This window comes from Bubalus kerabau, chromosome 7 (assembly GCF_029407905.1).
Source record: "Bubalus kerabau isolate K-KA32 ecotype Philippines breed swamp buffalo chromosome 7, PCC_UOA_SB_1v2, whole genome shotgun sequence".
Taxonomy (NCBI): domain Eukaryota; kingdom Metazoa; phylum Chordata; class Mammalia; order Artiodactyla; family Bovidae; genus Bubalus; species Bubalus kerabau.
The window spans coordinates 118,434,528-118,453,343 of NC_073630.1; the positions used below are offsets into that span (position 1 = coordinate 118,434,528).

The window sequence follows — 18,816 nt, forward strand, 5'->3', positions numbered from 1 at the left end:
ACCCCTAAGCCTGTCAGCCCTCCCTGGCTCTGTGGCCAGCAGCCTCGGGTGACCTCCACTTTGTGCTCGGCGGGGATCCGGGCGCCAGAGAGGGCGGCAGGTCCCACAGGGAGGGCGACACCCAGGGACGGCGCTTGCCCCGAGGTCAAAGGCAGGAGCCCTAACGCCACGGCTCATTGAACAGAAATGAGCGTCTCTGTGTCAGGGAAGCCAGGCTGGTGGGGGGGCAGGACAAGGGTTTTGGGACAGACAGGCCAAGTCCTGGCGTTCTGGCGGGGCTCGCCTTGCAGACTTGGGGTGGAGGCTGAGGCCAAGAGTGCAGGTTGGACACAGGAGGAGCCCCGCCCCCTTCCACGCGCAGGTGGGCCGCCCCGCCCACTCACTTGCTGATGTACTCCGCGTTCAGCTGTTTGCCGCAGGTCTTGCACTTGAAACAGCCCAGGTGCCAGTGTTTGTCCAAGGCCACCAAGGACTGGCCGTTCTTGATCTCGGCTCCGCAGCCCCCACAACCTGGAAGAAAGAACGCAGCACAGACGTCATCCTCCCGGGCGAGGGGCGCGGGGCTGCGGGTGCCCGCAGCACTGGGACGTCAGGCCCACGCCACGAGGGCAGGGACAGCGGCAGGACAGAGGGGAGCGTCCAGCATTGAAGGAAGACGCTATTACACAACAGCCGATGTGACCATGTGGAAAACAAACCCTGAAGCTCATTCCTGCATGCATTGAGCGCTGACTGCATGCAGTCCGGGCCGCGAGCCAGGGATACCCGGATGAACCGATGGAGGCCCCGCCTCCCAGAGATGGGCTTCCAGGCCTCGGCAAGCAGATGTGGACTCGGACAGAGGCCCCTCGCACTGGGGGCTGTCCTGAGAGGGAGGGTCCCTGGGCCGCAGGGTGCCGTGATGGCAGGAGCTCTGGTGGCCCCTCTGCCCTCCTCTGTGGGCGGGTGAACTCTACCCCTAACCGTGCCCCCTTAGGAAAGGTGCAGAGATAGAGAGGTCAGAGGCCCCCACGCCTGACCTCCAAGTGCTCGCCTGCCGTAACGCCCCTTCCAGCCTGGCCTCTGAGCTCCTTCTGTGCCGCATCTTGGACGCCGGACACTCTGACCTCCTCCTGCACTCTGGGTCCGGGTCCCAGCCCAGGTTGGAACCAGGCCCCTGGCAGTGCCTTGGTCCCCAGGTGACTGGTGCTTTCCCACCCACGGCCCCCAGCCTGCTTTGGGCTCCTGGCTGGCCCTCCGCTCTGCCGCTCCAGCCATGCCCATCCCTGATCAAGCCACCCTGGGCCCTCACCTAGCAGGTGACCCCGGGTACACGCACACTCTCTACCAGTCTCAACCAAGGCCATTTTGCTTCCCCGGGCTTTGGGCAACATCTGGAGACAATTCTGACCATCCCAGCTGGGTGGGGAGGGGTGCTCCTGGAGCCTGGAGACCAGGGATGCTCTGCACACCCTCCAGCACACAGGTTACCCCCGCAGCAACGAATCATCAGGCCCCAAATGTCAACAGTGCCCAAGTCAAGAAAGCCTGCTTGGAGCCTCCGTTCGGGTCTCCCCAAGTGGGCAACACAAAAGCCTCCTGGACTGTGCCAGACAGACCTGGGAGGAGGCAGACCACTGGCAGTGGCTGGAAACACGGACCTTGGAACCAGGCTGCCCCCCAAGCTGTGTGACAGCGACCAAGTCGCTTCACCTCTCTGTGCCCGCTAAAACAGGGACGCACTTCATGGGGACGGTAAAGGAACCGGCCTCACATAGCTGTCAGGGGGTGAAGAAGAGTAAAAGTGGCCCGTGGGCTGGAAGATGCGTTTGATACACGAATAAGTGCACGTGAACACTGGAGTTACCCCTGCTACTGCTGAGAGGAAGCCCACGTCTCCTCTCTGCCTCTGGCCGCATCAGCAGCGCGCCCTCCCACAGGGCAGGGTCCGAGGCTCAGCCCAACGTGCCACCTGCAGCTGCCGGGGGACGTCCCCCTAACCCCAGCCTCCTCGCTCATCCCCCCGAATTCGGGCTGCAGCCTCTCATCCCCCTGAATTCGGGGTGCAGCCTCTCATCCCCCTGAACTCGGGATGCAGCCTCTCATCCCCCTGAATTCGGGGTGCAGCCTCTCATCCCCCTGAACTCGGGGTGCAGCCTCTCATCCCCCTGAATTCGGGGTGCAGCCTCTCATCCCCCTGAACTCGGGATGCAGCCTCTCATCCCCCTGAATTCGGGGTGCAGCCTCTCATCCCCCTGAACTCGGGGTGCAGCCTCTCATCCCCCCTGAACTCGGGGTGCAGCCTCTCATCCCCCCTGAATTCGGGGTGCAGCCTCTCATCCCCCCTGAATTCGGGGTGCAGCCTCTCATCCCCCTGAACTCGGGGTGCAGCCTCTCATCCCCTGAACTCGGGGTGCAGCCGCTCATCCCCCTGAACTCGGGGTGCAGCCGCTCATCCCCCTGAACTCGGGGTGCAGCCGCTCATCCCCCTGAACTCGGGGTGCAGCCTCATTAACAGTGAGCTGTGAACGCGGAGGCCAGAGCAAGCTGCAAGGGCCGTTGTCATGGAGACGCAATCATCCTTTTCTGAAAACATCTGGAGCTCAGCATGGGTTCGCACTGCTTTGCCGGTGACGGTGGAACCGCGTGTGAGGAAGCCCGTCGCCAACTGCTGTCGGTGCCAGGATGCCCTTGAGGGCATGCGCCCCGCAGCCCAGGGCAGGGGCGGGGCGGAGGCCCCGGGAGGTCTCGCTCTGCAACCTGGGCCTGGCTCTGCCATCACAGCAGCAGAATGGGCCTGGGCCCCGTCCCCCGCGTGGCCTTCTAGAATCTTCCAGACAGTTTCCTCGTTTCCCTTCAAGTGCCCCCTCCTCTGCCAGGCCTGATCACGGGTTCAAGGCCCGGCCCTGTGTGAGACCCAGGACGTGCCGGGGGCCTCTGAGCCCCAGGTAGGGTCTCGGGGCGGGAGTGGGGTGAAGCCCACTGTCCCCTCAGATCTAACTGGGTCAGGGAGCTCTGGGTCAAATCAGAGACTGACCTTTGATAAGGAACCCACTGGGTTCTAATTCTTAAAAGTGCCTGACAAAGTATGGGCTCGACCTGGGAGCCTGGCTGGGAGAAAAGGGGGCCCTCTGGGAGGACACCCTCTCCCAGGCACTGGGAGAGGCAGCCCAGGGTGCAGCATCGTGGAGGCTCAGTCAAGAAGGGAGGTGGTGGACACCCAGAGGGAGGGGCGCATCCCTGCCCAGGGAAGCCTTGGCGTCCAGCCAGAAGCATGGATCCTGTTACTAAGCAACAGACTCAGGCCAGAAAGCGGGGGAGGGAGGTGCAGGGCCCTGGGACTGAGCGAGACTCCCACGGGAGGAGCTGGTCACTCTTACTTCCCCTGGGGAAGGCAGTACCCAAAGGTGGCCACCTGCAGCTGTCCACCCTAGGCAGGAAGGACCAGGGGGCAGAAAGGACAGGGGGGCAGGAAGGACGGGGAGGGCAGGAAGGACGAGGAGGGGCAGGAAGGGCTGGGGGCAGGAAGGGACTGGGGGCAGGAAGGACCAGGGGGCAGGAAGGACAGGAGCCAGGAAGGACGGGGGCAGGAAGGACCAGGGGGCAGGAAGGACGGGGGCAGGAAGGACAGGAGCTAGGAAGGACAGGGGGCAGGAAGGACAGGGGCAGGAAGGACTGGGGCACGAAGGCCCAGGGGGCAGGAAGGACAGGAGCCAGGAAGGACGGGGGCAGGAAGGACCAGGGGGCAGGAAGGACGGGGCGGGGGGTGGGGGGAGGAAGGACGGGGGGGTTGGGCAGGAAGGACGGGGGTGGGGGGGCAGGAAGGACTAGGGGGTCAGGAAGGGGCCTGGGGGGGCAGGAAGGACAGGAGGGCAGGAAAGACCAGGGAGCAGGAAGGACGGGGGGGGTGGGGTGGGCAGGAAGGGGCCAGGGGGAGGGGGGGCAGGAAGGACGGGAGGGCAGGAAAGACCAGGGGGCAGGAAGGACGGGGGTGCAGGAAGGACGGGGTCAGGAAGAATGGGGGCAGGAAGGGACTGGGCCCCTCCCCAGGGTGCCCCTCTCCGCCACCCCCTGCAGGGCAGACTGCTGCTCAGGCTCACACTCCCAGTGCTCCCAACCCATGTGGGCACTCCCTCCCTCAGTAGCCATCTCTGGCTCCCTACTGCCTCCAGGATGCAGTTGGAGCCCCCTGGTATGGTTTTGCCACCTGATTTTGGTCTCTTTGGCGTCACTCCCACCCCCTGCCCCCACACAGAAGCCCCCTTGTCCACTCACATGGGGGTGGCGGCTGCCCCCAGCTTATGCAGTACCCTCACCTCAATGCCTACTTCCTGAAGCCTGTGCTTCAAGTTTCAGATCAAACAGTATCTCAGAAAAAGCCTCTGTTCACAGCGGGGCAGGCTCCCCTCTTTGGAATTTAATGGGCTTGGCTCAAACCTCAGCCCCACCTGTTCCTTGCTGGACACTGGGCACCCAGCACATCTGCCCTCCCCGCCAGACTCAGGGCACATATGCTCCTGGAGAAGGAGGGAGGAACCCCTGCCCTTAGGCTGCTCTGGGGACAAAAGGAGGCAGGAGCTGGGATGTGTAGACATCCACACAGAAGCCACAAGCTGGTGATGGACATTCAGTGCTTTCCAGGAACAAAAATGCAGCTGAAGCTCCAATACTTTGGCCACCTGATGCAAAGAGCCGACTCACTGGAAAATACCCTGATGCTGGGAAAGACTGAAGGCAGGAGGAGAAGGGGACGACAGAGGATGAGATGGTTGGATGGCATCACCGACTCAATGGACATGAGTTTGAGTGAACTCTGGGAGACAGTGAAGGACAGGGGAGCCTGGCGTGCTGTGGTCCGTGGGGTCTCAGAGAGTCGGACACGACTGAGCGACTAAATAACCACAAGGCACAAAAATGGTTCTAAGCTGCAGATTATCACCGTGGACCGGGAGCAGGGGCCCCTTATATTATTAGACCATCCAGGGCTCAAGCGAGCATTTGTTTTTGAAAACACAAATTTGGCATTTTAAAATAAATTTCCATTTGGACAGGGCAGCCTTTCTGCCCATGGCATTTTTTTAAAAATCTCAAAAAGAAGTCTCAGACAATGAGTCTGTGGTTGGACAGGCTTCCCTTTTCACTCTGGCTGCCAGGATACTCTGGACAAACTGTTCAAACAAATCCCTGCCTTTTGAATTATGCTGTAGTTTTTTTTTTTTTTTTTTTTGCTATTTCAGATTAAATGATAATAGGATTGTTTGTTGGAGCACATCCTCAAATTCTTTAATCAATCCAGACCTCAGCTGCAGAGAAAGCTGTGACTGGAGACCTCTCCCAGCAGACCCCAAAGCCACAGCCTCACCAGTGGGGCCTGCTGTGAGCTTGCCTCCCCGGGGATGAAGGCTTCACCTCACTTATCAGATAAAATTCTTACCAGCCCCTGAAGCCAACATTTGGCTCCCAGAAGGGTATGCAGCCTTCTCTGTGCAGATTTCAGTGTCAGGGACACGGTGGGCTGGTGAGGAGGGGACTGTGAGCAAGGGGCTGGCTCTGGGGGTCAGTACAAACCCCTCCTCTGTCTCAGGACATATGGCCCTGGCCCTGGGGACACCACAGGGACCCTGCATGCAGGGTGGGCTCTGAACACCCCGTTTCTGCAGTGGGAGCTCGTGGGAGCCGTCCCAGAGTGTTGGGCTCCCTCCCCACCCCTCTGTCCCATCTTTGGTCCCAGAACAGCCACTCAGGCCGTGAGGCCAGCACCTCTGTGCCCCCACCCTGCTCTCACTCTGCCCCATGCCCACAGGCTCCTGACAACCCCCTTCTCCATTCAGAAGCATGTATTGAGCACCCACTGCATACATGCCTTGGCTCAGCTCCCAGGGGATGGAGCAGTTATCAGACAGCCGCAGACCACAGGAGCCCAGAGGTCACCCCTCCCCTCATGGCCCTCTCTACGGGTTTCTGGGTGGTATGGAATGAACGGTGGGAGCTGAGTGTGGGTGCTGGAGGGAGAGGACCAGAGGAGGCCGGAAGGCTTCCTGGAGGAGGTGGCCTAGAGCCGGGCTGAAAGCGGAAGGGCACACGGGGGCCGGGGGTGGAGGCATCACGGGCTGAGCCAAGGCTCGGAGGCGGGAGCACCCCAGAGAGCCCTGGCCCCGACTCCCTGCGGCACGTTTAACGGCAGTTATCCGTTCCCACTGCTTCCGCTTTGGCTCCCAGTGTCGTCAGCCCCCTCCCGGCACCGCAGAGGCCGCCCCCCCAGCCCTGCCTCACCCACTTACTCCAGAGGCCCTGGCACAGGGGCACGCTGCTGCCCGCTGACTTGGGCAGGGAGCACTTCTGGCACATGCATTCCTTGCCATTGAAGGTCACTCGGTCCCCCGGCGGGAAGGGCGACCTGAAATAAAACAGTGCGTTACCAGCCAGGACCCCCCCACCCAGCTCTTCTCCTGGGGGAGCACCAGCCTGGACACCACGCGCCACCTCCCCCGGAGACCAGGCCCGGGACGCAAGGCCTCCCAGTGCAGGCGCCGCCGCGGCCCCTCCAGGCGACTTCAGACTGGTCACTGGACGGCCTGGCTGCGGTCTCCTCATCACACCAGCAGGCAGAACCACAGGGCCGTGGGGAGGGCAGGCGGGGGCCGGCTGGCGCTTACACACACCGGGCAGGCTAGGCTGTGGGCCTCCCGCATCCGACCCCGCCTCCTCTGACCACCCGGGACGCTGCTCACTTCAGCACTCAAGGCAACAATGCCATGTACTGAACTGCTGCTGCCAGCCAGGCTCCATGACAGACTCTTAGTTCCCGCCTCCTCCAACAGCTGTTTAGCGTGCTTGTCCACGTGGGTCTTCATTTTCCTCTATCCGTGAGAAAACTGAAGTTCAGAGAAGGCGGTTAACTCTCCCAAGGACACACAGCTGCTGCCTTTCAGAGCCAGAGTCAAACCTAGGCCTGTCTGGGGCCAGCTCTGTGTGGTTTGCCTTCCTGCCTGGGTCCTGCAGAAAGCTCGGCCACTAGGAGCGTGCAAAACCACACGTTGGGTTTCTGTCTTTATTTTAAAGTCTGGGATTTTGTTCATTGTGGTCCAGGATCCAAAGGCAGCTCTATATGATTCTCCCGCACTCTCGTTCTGCACGGCGCTCTCCCCTCGGCCACGCTGGTCTGGCCGCGGCTCTGTCTCTCGTCTCGCTCTCTCCTAACCCAGGGAGGACGCCATACCCTCCTTGGCTCAAGAAACAGCCTGTGGGCGGAATCTGGGTGGTCACCGGGGTCCCAGCATTCGACTCCTCTGTTAGTCCTGGGCCTGTGCCCCAGTATCTCCCAAAACAACTGTTTTGTCTATTTTTTTTTTTTTGGTTTGTTTTCTAGTTGTTTATAGCAGATGGATAAGTCCAGGCCCGGTGACTCCAGAACCACAGAGCTGTCAGCTGTTATTTTTAAAAGGGTGGATCACAGAGGTGACCCTTCAAACCCGCGGTGATTACGTCTCTAAGCTACGCGCAGAGAAATCAAACATGCAGATCACCCTTGGGGAAACTCGACCCAGACAGGTTGCCATGACGCACAGTGGCCCTCCGTTAGAAATGCCCCTTGTCATCCTGGCTTCCCAGCTCAGCACCTTCCCCCGCCCTTGACAAAGCTCCCATTTCTGTCTGGAGCAGAGGCTGTAACTACAGAAAACAGCTTCAGGAACAGCGCTCCAAAAAGTCCCCTTGCAGTTGCGTGGGGTGAGACAGAGAACAGAGAGAAAACAAACCCGGAGGTTTTCAGTCTTTGTTTTCTACAAATGGAACATTCCCCGGAGAGCGATGTATCTGGGGCTGCACAGGGAGGGGGAGAGAGGAGGAGGGGGAGGGAAGGGGCAGCCCGCTGACCCCTCTCCGAGCCCCAGAGGTGCAGGGCAGAGAGGGGAGTGGGTGCGGCCCTGTGGCTGAGGCTGGGCCCCTCAGTCTGCCTCCAGGGACTCACTGCCCACCTGCTCCGTGCCAGGCTCTGGGCACCAGAGGGAAGTCTGATTCAGCCCCTGCCCATGGGCACTCGCATCAGGCAGCCCCAGGACACGGTGCCCAGCGGGGTTGTGGGGCCAGGATGGCAGCGGGTCCATGAGGAGAGAAGGAGGGCAGAGGCCCCGGGGGAGGCCAGTCTGGCCGTGGCCCCATGTCGCTGGACGCTGTGCCCTGCAGGGTCCGGCTAAGGCGGCTCCAGTCACCAGGGCCAGCCCGGCGCCTGGCCCCGCGGAGGCGCTGAGAAACGCCTGCACAGGTGACCGAGTGAGCGAAGTGCAGGGACTGGAACACACCGTGACGCTCCTCTCAGCCGGGCTGGCTGCTCACACTGCCTCGTGGAGCCCATGGGGGCGGCGTGGAGCAGTGACAGGCAGGGGGGAAGCAGGGACCCCAGCACGGAGGCCTTGGTGGAACTCCGGGCACACAAATTCTGAGCCCGAGCGGGGCAGAAGCTGGGCAGAGTTTGGAATGGGAGGGACCTGGGAAGACGCCTGTGCTGCCTGGTGGATTGTGGCACCCACAGACCAGGGGCGGGGGCCACGGGTGGGCGGCTCCCGGACAGCAGAGGAGAGGGGAGAGGCAGTGGGTGGGCTCAGAGGGGCTGAAGCGAGGGCATCGTGGCACCAACGTGAGGCGGCAGACAGGACAGGACCCGGCCAAGGGGGCTGCGGAGGCCGGGGCGGGGAAGGGGAGAGTGCCCTAGAAGCCATCGGCGGCCACGGGCCGGCAGCCTCGGCACCCATGGGCCTCTGCGTCCCTGGGAGAGGTCTCAGTCCTGTGTGGCAAGGGGCCGGCAGCCTCGGCACCCATGGGCCTCTGCGTCCCTGGGAGAGGGCTCAGTCCTGTGTGGCAAGGGGCGGGGGGCCAGCAGGGCATGGGGCTGGACAGAGGTGTGCCTCCGTGCAGGGTCAGGGTCTGTCTGCCACGCTTGGCCCTGAACCAGTGGGAGAAAGGGAGGGGGAGGGAGGGGGGAGGAAAGGAAGACGGAGGAGGGAGGCAAGGAAGCGGGAGGGGGAGGAGGGAGGAGGGTGGAGGGAGGAGGGGGAGCGAGGGGAGGAGGGGGAGGAGAGAGGACAGGAAGACGGAGGCGGGCCCTGCTCACCGGCAGACGGCGCACACGAAGCAGTCAGGGTGGTAGGTCTTGCCCAGAGCCGACACCACCTCGCCCTCGATGAAGCGGTCGCAGCTGAAGCAGCGGGTCCCGTACAGCCTCTGGTAGTCCTGCGTGCAGATGTATTCGCCCTGCCGCACGAAGAAGCCGCCCTCGGCCAGGTCACAGCCGCACGCTGGGGACACACAGGTGGAGCCGAGTTAGCAGGCGACCACCAGCTCCCGGGTCCTGACGGGGCACACACGGGCCTCGGGGGGAACTCGGGGTGGCCCGCTGAACCCCTGGAACGCCAGCTTGGGCCCCTCAGCCTGGAGCTGAGTGGACCTCCTTGTGGAAGCCTCTAGAAAGGGAAGGAGGCCGTGCTGGGGGGCCAGTCCAGGGTCTCCTCGCCTCCTTGAGCCCCCCAGGGGTGAAGCGGAGATGCCCACGAGCCCCCAGCCCCTCCAGCTGTGCTGTCCCCAGCACAGAAATACCAGATGGGGGAGGCGGTCAGTACCTGGGCACCTACTATGTGCTAGGCCCTGTTCTGGATGGGAAGATCCCATAAGGACAAATGATCACCCCCAGACCACACGAGGCTTCCTGACTCCCCACACCCGTCTCCCCCAGTGTGGATGAGGCCAGACCCCCTGCAGGAGGGAGACAGGCCAGGCACGCAGGCACTGACCCTAACACACACCTCCTGCCCTGGGAGGACTAGGTGGGGGGGACTTGCCGAGTGGAGGAGGGGGCACCTTCCCCCAGGACAGGCCCCAGGGCGCGTGGGAGCCAGGCTTGGTTCCCAAGGCAGCAGCCTTCACGCCCCTCCCTGCAGAGGACCAGCCTGCCATCTGGTCCGTCTGGGGTCTTCAAGCGTCGCAGCCCCTAAGCCAGGGTCTTGAAAAACTCTGCAGCCCATCTTCGAATCAATGCTTAAATGTTTTCATCAAAACATTAACCGAGGGAACCTCCCTAGTGGTCCAGCAGCTAAGACTCACTACTCCCAGGGAAAGGGGCCTGGGTCTGTGCCCTGCTCAGGGAGCTAGACCCCACACCCCACAGCTAAGAGTTCACACGCCGCAACAGCCAAATACACAAACAAACGTTTAAAGATTAACCGATTGCAGAGGAGATCATTTCTGGGAAATTCTAAGAATGGGCAACTTCAGTCGATTGGAGATGCCAAAGCAAGACCATGGACCTCTGTTTAAAAACCCAGAGCCAGGCTCTCAGTAAAAGCAGGCATTCATCCCCCTTCTGCCTGGAAAGCCAATTTCTATCCCTCCCCCACAGAACCGTCTGCAAGAGAGGCGCTTCTGAGATGGAAAACGCCAATGGTTCCACAAGAAAAACCCCACAGTCCACATGGAACTCAATTTATCAGAAATTTCTTATGGTCATGCTGTGTGCGTGCGTGCTAAGTCATTTCAGTCCTGTCTGACTCTTTGCGACCCCATGGACTGTAGCCTGCCAGGCTTTTCTGTCCATAGGATTCTCCAGGCATGAATACTGAAGTGGGTTGCCATGCTCTCTTCCAGGGGATCTTCCTGATCCAGGGATCAAGCCAGCATCTTTTGTATCTCCTGCATTGGCAGGCAGGTTCTTTACCACTAGCGCCACCTGGGAAGCCTTTTCTTATGGTCAGTTCAGCTGAGTCACTCAGTCCTGTCCAACTCTTTGTGACCCCATGGACTGCAGCATGCCAGGCTTCCCTATACATCACCAACTCCCAGAGCTTGCTCAAACTCATGTCCATAGGGTCAGTGATGCCATCCAACCATTTCATCCTCTGTTGTCCTGTTCTCCTCCTGCCCTCAATCTTTCCCAGCATCAGTGTCTTTTCCAGTGAGTCAGCTCTTCACATCAGGTGGCCAAAGTATTGGAGCTTAAGCTTCAGCATCAGTCCTTCCAATGAATATTCAGGACTGATCTCCTTTAGGATGGACTGGTTGGATCTCCTCGCAGTCCCAGGGACTCTCAAGAGTCTTCTCCAATACCACAGTTCAAAAGCAATAGATCTTTAGCATTCAGCTTTCTTTATGGTCCAACTGTCACATCCATACATGACTACTGGGAAAACCACAGCTTTGACTAGACGGACCTTTGTCAGCTACGTTATGTCTCTGCTTTTTAATAAGCTATGTAGGTTCTTATGGTCACAAGGTTGTAAATATTTAATAGCTTATTCTGGATGGGGTTGTTATTACAGCTACTAATACAAAGTAGTACTAGTATTAATTTACTAGTACTAGTAAAAAGCTAGTTACTAGTAAAAATTGCTAGTACAAATCTATCAGAGCAACACATATGATGGGGCTCCCCTGGTGGTCCAGTGGTAAAGAATCCACCTGCCAATGCAGGGGACACGCATTCCGTCCCTGGTCTGGGAGGATTCCACACGCCGCGGGGCAACTGGGCCCGTGCCCACAGCTACTGAGCCCGAGGGCTGCAAGTACTGAAGGCTGCATGCCGTAAAGCCGGTGCTCCACAGCAAGAGAACCCACCGCAATGAGGAGCCCACACACCGCAACGAGAGAGCAGCCCTGCCCGCCACAACTAGGGGAGAGCCGCACAGTAACGAAGACCCAGCACAGCCAAGATCAACACAGAAAATCAGAACGCAACACATATGTCGTTACTACTACACAGAGAGGGTGAAAGCCTTCTGCAGTGCAGGTCTTGATGACACGGATGGTGGCGGTGGAGAGGAACTCCTGGTGTCTGATCGGGGAGCCCCCTGAACGGCGCCCTGCAGGTTCGGGAGGCAAGGGCAACCAGACAGCGTCCGTTCACCACAGGTGGCTCCTCAGGCTGGTAGGTTCGAGAAGAGCTCTCTGGGAATCAGAATCTCCGGAGGGTCTCAGGGTCCCCGGGGCCGGGTTCTGCTTGGTCCAGTCAGCAGCGCCTTTCAGCACGTGGACTGGTCAGCACGCTTGGTGCACCCTCCCACAGCGACCTGGGGGCTCCAATGGCCCTGAGGGAGGGACCGACTTAGCGCAGCCCCCAGCCCCACATGGGGCAAGGCGGTGGGCCTCTCCTGGGTCTCCCCATCGTCCCGTCCCCCTTGCCTAGGCCACAGGGCTGCACGTACCATTCCGTGCTAACAGCCGCCCGTGGGCTTGGAAATCCTTCCTTCCATGTCTCCAAGGAGCGGCTGGCTCTTTGGACAGAAAGCTGAGCAGCTGAGAGTCGGGATGCCAGGGCTGCCCGGGTGATGCAGGCTCGCCCCGCGCATCATGCTGTGGGCCCCTGGGCAGGTCCCCGGCCTCTCTGGGCCCCGTGTCCTCAGCCGGGCGGACGGCAGCACACAGAGGATCCCACGAGCTCGCATGACATGAGCCCCGAGTCGTGCGGGGACACCGTCCAGGTCGTCGTTGGACTGACGTCACTCACCTGGCAGACCCGAGGCCGGCACTTGGTTCTGGATCTGGCCCCCTCCCAGCCGAGAGCGAGACCCCTTTGTTCAATCTCGCACCCCGGTGTAGCCCCAGCAGCTGCACCCCGACTAGGGAAGAACAGGCTCCCCGGGGCCTGTGCAGGAGAATTATTGTCCTCTGCAAATGCCTCCTGCAGCGATTCAGCCCTGAGGGACAGCTGGCTCCCAGACACCCTTGGCTCTGGGGTTTGGCTCATTTTCCAATCTTCTTAAAGCTATGGCGGCACTGATTATCCCTCAAAGGAGAAAAGCGTGCAGAGGGATCGAGTGCCCCTTTAAACCGGAGTCTCCATCACGGAGGCACCAGGAGACGGAATGAAAGCAGCTTTTCTGCCCTGCGAGCTGGGTCCCACTGGTGCCACGATGCCCCCCACAGTCCCGGGTCATCTCTGCTGCGGAGCAGACTGTAGCTGCCCAGGTGCCTAAGGTTAAGGCCAGACAGTAAAGCCAGACCTCTGCCTGCTAAAAATAGAGAGTCCAAATACATTCATTTCAGTCGCTTAGGGATGTCCCACTCTTTGCGACCCCATGGACTGCAGCACGCCAGGCTTCCCTGTCCATCACCAACTCCCGGCGCTTGCTCAAACTCATGTCCATCGAGTCGGTGATGCCATCCAAGCACCTCATCCTCTGTCATCTGCCAGAAGTCCTCATCAAGGCAATATGCTGTCCTTACATTCCATCTGCCTGAGCAAGTAGCCGAGAGTCACGAAGGGCTCTGAGCAGCTGTGGGTGACCCCAAGAGGCCCCCTCTTTGACGGTCAACCATGGTCATTTCTGAGAAATGGTCGGGAGGGGGCGGGCCGTGGTGGGAAGACAATCCGTGTTCTGGAATACTGTTTGGCTCAAAGGCTCTTTTACCGACTCAAAGGAGTGTGCGAACGGCTCCTACCTTCTAACCCAGCCGTCTGTCTCTGGGACTCTATCTCAAGGAAATGACTATGAACGTCCACAGAAGTCCACCCGCACAGTGTCAGCTGCAGCGTAACTACAGGATACTGTGATAAGTGAACTCTGGGCTTTAGAGACAGGAAGCCTGGGCGTGGATCCTCGCTCCCGCTGCTGTGTGACCTGGGGCAAGTTACTTAACCTCTCTGAGCCTCAAAGTCCTCATCTGTAGCAAAGGGTTAATCATACTGATCTCCCACGGTTGTCATAACAAATCACTGAGATGAGGCAAAGGAAACTGATCAGCCCAGCATCGGCTGGAATCCACGCAACCGTTTAACCGCTGGGCCAGGCAGCTGAAGGGATTTGGGCAGGTATTGAAATGTGCTGACAAACCCATGATGGGGAAAGGGCTCACACAGTCCCTTAAAGAGACACAGAAGTCTGTAGACAAGAGGACTCCGGATGGAAAAGACTCACAAAGGAAGAGACTGGGATGCGGACGGAGTCCCTCGGGGTGGCCAGCTGAGGGGCGCTCCGGTGCTGGCGCCTGGGGCGAGGAGAGAGCGGCTGACGCTACAGCACCAGGCGGACTGAGAACTCAGGCGTCCGCAGAGCTGGAGCGAGCTGGCTGGGGGCAGCGGGTCACCGCCCACCCAGGCCCCAGCCTAGCCTCTGCCGCAGACCCTCCCTCTGGAAACAACATGCCCACGTCAGCTGAGAGTCCTTCCTGCCCTGCTGTCCACCGCTCTCCCCTGGCTTCCGGTTCCCACGAACGCTCTGGAACACAGGCGTTTGGTCCCTGTCACCCCTGACACCCAGACCAGCTCTGGGCGTGGCCGTCCATGATCCCCAGAGGGGTGTGTCCTTGTGGACAACCCCACCTGCTGTTACCAAGTTACGGGCAGAGCTGGTGCATGACACACACACTCACACATGCACACACACTCATACACACACATGCACACTCACACATGCACACGTACATTCACAAACACACACACAGTCACACACCCCACACTCACACATACACACACACTCATACACTCACACACACACACTCATACACTCACACACACCACACTGACATACACATGCACGCACACACCACACACACACGCACACACACACTCATACTCAGACACACTCACACGCACACATACACACTCATACTCACACACACATGGATTCACACATACACTCACATACACACTCACACACACACGCTCACACACACACACACATCCCTTCCCCCTGTCTCCTTCACTCTTTCTGCAAACATGAGCACACTCAGCCCCTGGGCCGCACGGATCAGAAAGCACCTGCTTTCCTGGCCTCACTTTCTCATCTTCTCAGCGTTTCGGAGTCGGGGCTTGTGCTTCCCAGGCATCGTGAGCAGGGCGACAGATGACCCCAGCTGGAAACAGACACTCTAAAAGCACAGGACTCGGCCACACGTGGAAGGTCCAGAGGACCAGATTCATCCTCCTGGGCAAGTTTCAAGTTGTTTGTAACAACGGTCACATTTTCCCCGAGGACCTGCTGTGTGCCCGGTCTTTGGCCTATTTCCATCTCACCCGCAGTCCCATTGCACACCGTGAAGCTGGCTGGCTTCTAAGACAATCCGGAAGCAGACGCCCTCTCAGACTCTCGTCCAAGCTGCCGTGGCCTCGGGCCAGGGCTCCGGGCCCGTCTCCCCACCCTGCCCTGACCCCCACATCAGCACGGCACCCAGAGGCCACGACACTAAGACACACAGGAACCTCCTGCGTTCTTGCCCCTCCGGTGTCAGGGCCCGGGTCCTCACAAGAACCCCTCCAGCCCTCCCCACTTTCTCCTCACTCTGCTCCAGGCAAGCAAGCCTCCTGGTGTCCCGGAAACCGCCGGGCAGAGCTGCGTGCTTCAGTGTCGCTAGCCTGGCTGTTCCCTCTGCTTGCGACGCCCTTCCCTCACCTCCTTCGAGTCATCATGCAAAGGTCACCTCCTCTGTGAAGACTGCCCTGATTACCCAACTTAAAAGAGTGACTTCCTGGCACTCCCAACTCCATCTTCATCTTGCTCCTTGTCTTCCCCTCCCTAGCGCTTCCCTTTCAGTATATAATAAAAACCTACTTATTTACTCTATCTAGTGCTTCTTCTCTGTCTCCCGGCCCTGGAACGTGATCTCCACGAGGACAAGGATCTCTGTTTTGTTCATGGATGCGTCCCAAGCACCCAGAACGCTGCCCAGCCCAGAGCAGGTGCCCAGTAGGGTTGCTGAATGGAAACCGAGGCTAAGAAATGTGTCTGAGACCCATGTGAGCAGAGTGTGGGATGGGAACCCAGACCTGGCTGCAGAGCCCAAGCCTGACGACGTCAAAAGGGCCTGGAAAACGACGCGACTCCTTTCACAGATTTTCATATTTGGGTGAACCAAGTCACATCAAGCAAGTGTCTGGGTGGCGGGACCCCAATATGCTGGGATCTCGGGTCAGAATTCGACACAGCTGTCTTCTGTGCTAACAGACCCTGCTGCAGTTGGGCTGGCAACACACCCACCAAGGGAGGAACGTGGCTGGAGTCAGTCAGTCCCCGCCCTCCCTTTCCTCTTTACTGGTGGGAGTGAGTGTGACCCAGTTCCAGCTGGTGAGTCACACAGGAAGCCTGTGAGGGCCTCCAGGAAAAAGCTCTCCTCCCTGATCAAAGGGTCGCTGCTGTTCAGTCGCTCAGTCATGTCTGATTCTTTGCAACCCCATGGACTGCAGCACACCAGGCCTCCCTGTCCATCACCATCTCCTGGAGTTTGCTCAAACTCATGTCCACTGAGTCAGTGATGCCAGCCAAGCATCTCATCCTCTGTTCTCCTCCTGCCTTCAGTCTTTCCCAGCATCAGGGTCTTTTTCAATGAGTCAGCTCTTAGCATCAGGTGGCCAAAGTATTGGAGCTTCAGCTTCAGCATCAGTCCTTCCAATGAATATTCAGGGTTGATTTCCTTTAGGATGGACTGGTTGGATCTCCTTGCAGTCCAAGGGACTCTCAAGAGTCTTCTCCAGCACCACAGTTTGAAAGTATCAATTCTTCAGTCCTCAGTCTTCTCTGTGGTCCAAGTCTCACATCCATACATTACTACTGGAAAAACCATAACTTTGACTATATGGACCTTTGCTGGCAAAGTGATTTCTCTGCTTTTTAATAAACAGTCTAGGTTTGTCATCAAAGGGAGATTATCCTGATTAACCACACAGGGCAATCATGTGGGAGGAGGGCCCCTTTGCCCCGCATCCCTGCCCAACCACTTCCCCAGGGTTGAGTGTCAATCTGTGAGGGTATGATGTTTGGAGTTACAGCAACCATCTTGAGACCATGAGGACAGGCACTGCTGAAACGCAAAAGGCTGGGGGTGGGGCAGCTGGGGTGGAGAAGTGGAAAAAGAACCCAGTCTTTGATGACTTTGTTGAGCTGTTACATTAACAAGCTCGGGGGGGTAAGAAGGCTACTTCCAGACTTCCTGTTAAGATGATAAATACCCATGTAATTTAAGACACTGTAAGTTGGGTTTTTTCTTTTATTCATCCAAGAGCATCTTCAATGACTCATAGACTGCATTTTCACGAGCAGTGAATAAAAGATCAATCGAAGACGATGCAATCCTCGCGCTTGAATAAACACAACTCTTTTAAAACTCACAGGAAATCTTAGCTGTTCTTGTCATTTTTCAGCAGGTTAAGCAGACATGCTGTTGGGGGAGGCACGCTGATCGAAACCGCCCCCCTGGCCGGGCACCATGGTAACCATTCGCATGAGTTGTCTTATGACAGGAGATCCTGCTAAGGAGTACGGAACTGATAAGCCACCACCGACCGGAAGAGTTCGGGAAAAGTCTAAAGGAGACACCGCGCGTCTGTCCACTTCCCAGAATCCCTCTCGCTGGCATCCATCTTGGCTGAGCGATGCGTGCGCCACCAGGAAAGACTCTGAATTAGAATGATTGGCCAAAGACCGCCCGGAAACTAATCCCATCAGCATAAAACCCGAGACTGTGAGCCACGGCAGAGCGGTTCTCCTGGGTTCCCTTACCCTACTGCTCTCCACCCGGGTGCCCTTTCCCAATAAAATCTCTTGCTTTGTCAGCACATGTGTCTCCTCAGACAATTCATTTCTGAGTGTTAGACAAGAGCCCAGTTTCGGGCCCTGGAAGGGGTCCGCCTTCTTGCAACAATGCCGCCTCCTGAGGGCAGGGGCCCTGCTGCGTCGGCAGGCTGACAGGGCTCCTGGCACAGAATGAACCTGTGGGTGGGTGGATCCCTGGGGGTCTTGGAACCAGGCCTTCACGCTGACAGACTCCTGCCACTGCCCCCTCTAACACGACAACCCACCTCAGGTGCCTGCTGGGGCTCAAGGATGAGGCCCAGATGCTGGCCCAGCACTGCCCACCCCGGCTGCTAAGGACGGGGTCAGACCCATTCCCACGTCTACTCAGGAGGCTGGAGCTCAGAGAAGGACCCTGGGGGAGGGTCACCTGGGGCAGCCCTCCCAACCCCCACTGACCAAACCCCGTGGGCCACAGCAGGTGATGGGCGGGGTGCTGGACATCTAATGCCTTTTATCCAGTTCCTAAGATCAGTGCCCCAGACAATCCTTTTAAACACAGCAAGCATTTCCCCTGGGTCTTTTCAAATCAGCTTTTAAAAAAGAGCAATCTAATGGCTTTGGCTTTATGCACAAACATAGCACGTGCTTCTGAAGGAGAACAGAGGAGATTGAACCTGGGCAGCTCTGATGACCAGAAGAAACGGGTCGGGCAGGGCCCTGGCCAGGGTGTCGGGTCACGTCCGCCCTGGGAAAGGTCCCCGGGCACAGGCGCAGCCCTGTGGGCCTAGGGTTGAGGGAAGGGCACAGGGTCACAGCTGAGGGCAGGGCAGTGGTCCTCAAGTTTTCTTTTCAAATGACCGAACTCAACACAAGAGCTCCCACAGAGTCTGTGACTTGATGTGGCTACAGGTGGGGGGCTCCTAGAGGGGGTGGGGGCTCTCCCTGCTGCCCTCCTTTCTCGCCCCCCTTGTCCCCCTGTCCAGGAGGCCCCTCCAAGGAACCCGAGAGGGAAGACCTTCATTCGGGGTCTTAGCAAGAGACAAGGATGGAGGATCCAGGGCCAGGGCAGTGCCCATGTGCCCCTGGGGAGATGGAGTGGCCAGCAGGGCCCGCCCCCCCATGCGGACCCCCGACAGGGAGATCTGAGCTCCCGAGACACCTGGTTCACAAGCCCCGGGAGGCACCACCCGGGCGTCCAGCCAGATGCCATCACAAGGTCTGGCGGGAGCCTGGGCTCAGAGGGCTGGGGGCAAGGCCAGGCCCAACACTCACTCCAGCCAGAAGGCCTGGCCTGTCGCAGGGTGTGCGTCGGGGCAGAGGGGCACCCTGTCCACGCAGCTCCAGC

At 59.1% G+C, this 18,816-nt stretch overlaps 1 protein-coding gene across 24 annotated transcripts in view; it reads right to left on the bottom strand.

Annotated features, from left to right (window-relative positions):
* ABLIM2 (actin binding LIM protein family member 2) overlaps positions 1-18,816 on the bottom strand; it is a 165,410-nt gene that overhangs the window by 94,006 nt on the left and 52,588 nt on the right. For all 24 annotated transcript variants that reach the window (XR_008717289.1, XR_008717287.1, XR_008717286.1 and 21 more), the window contains exons 3-5: positions 9,089-9,272; positions 6,261-6,376; positions 384-510 (exon numbers count right to left, since the gene is read on the bottom strand). Coding sequence is in view for 20 of the 24 variants with exons in the window: in XM_055589214.1 (XP_055445189.1) it covers positions 384-510; positions 6,261-6,376; positions 9,089-9,272 (427 nt within the window). In the remaining 4 variants the exon portion in view is untranslated. The remainder of the gene's footprint in view (positions 1-383; positions 511-6,260; positions 6,377-9,088; positions 9,273-18,816) is intronic.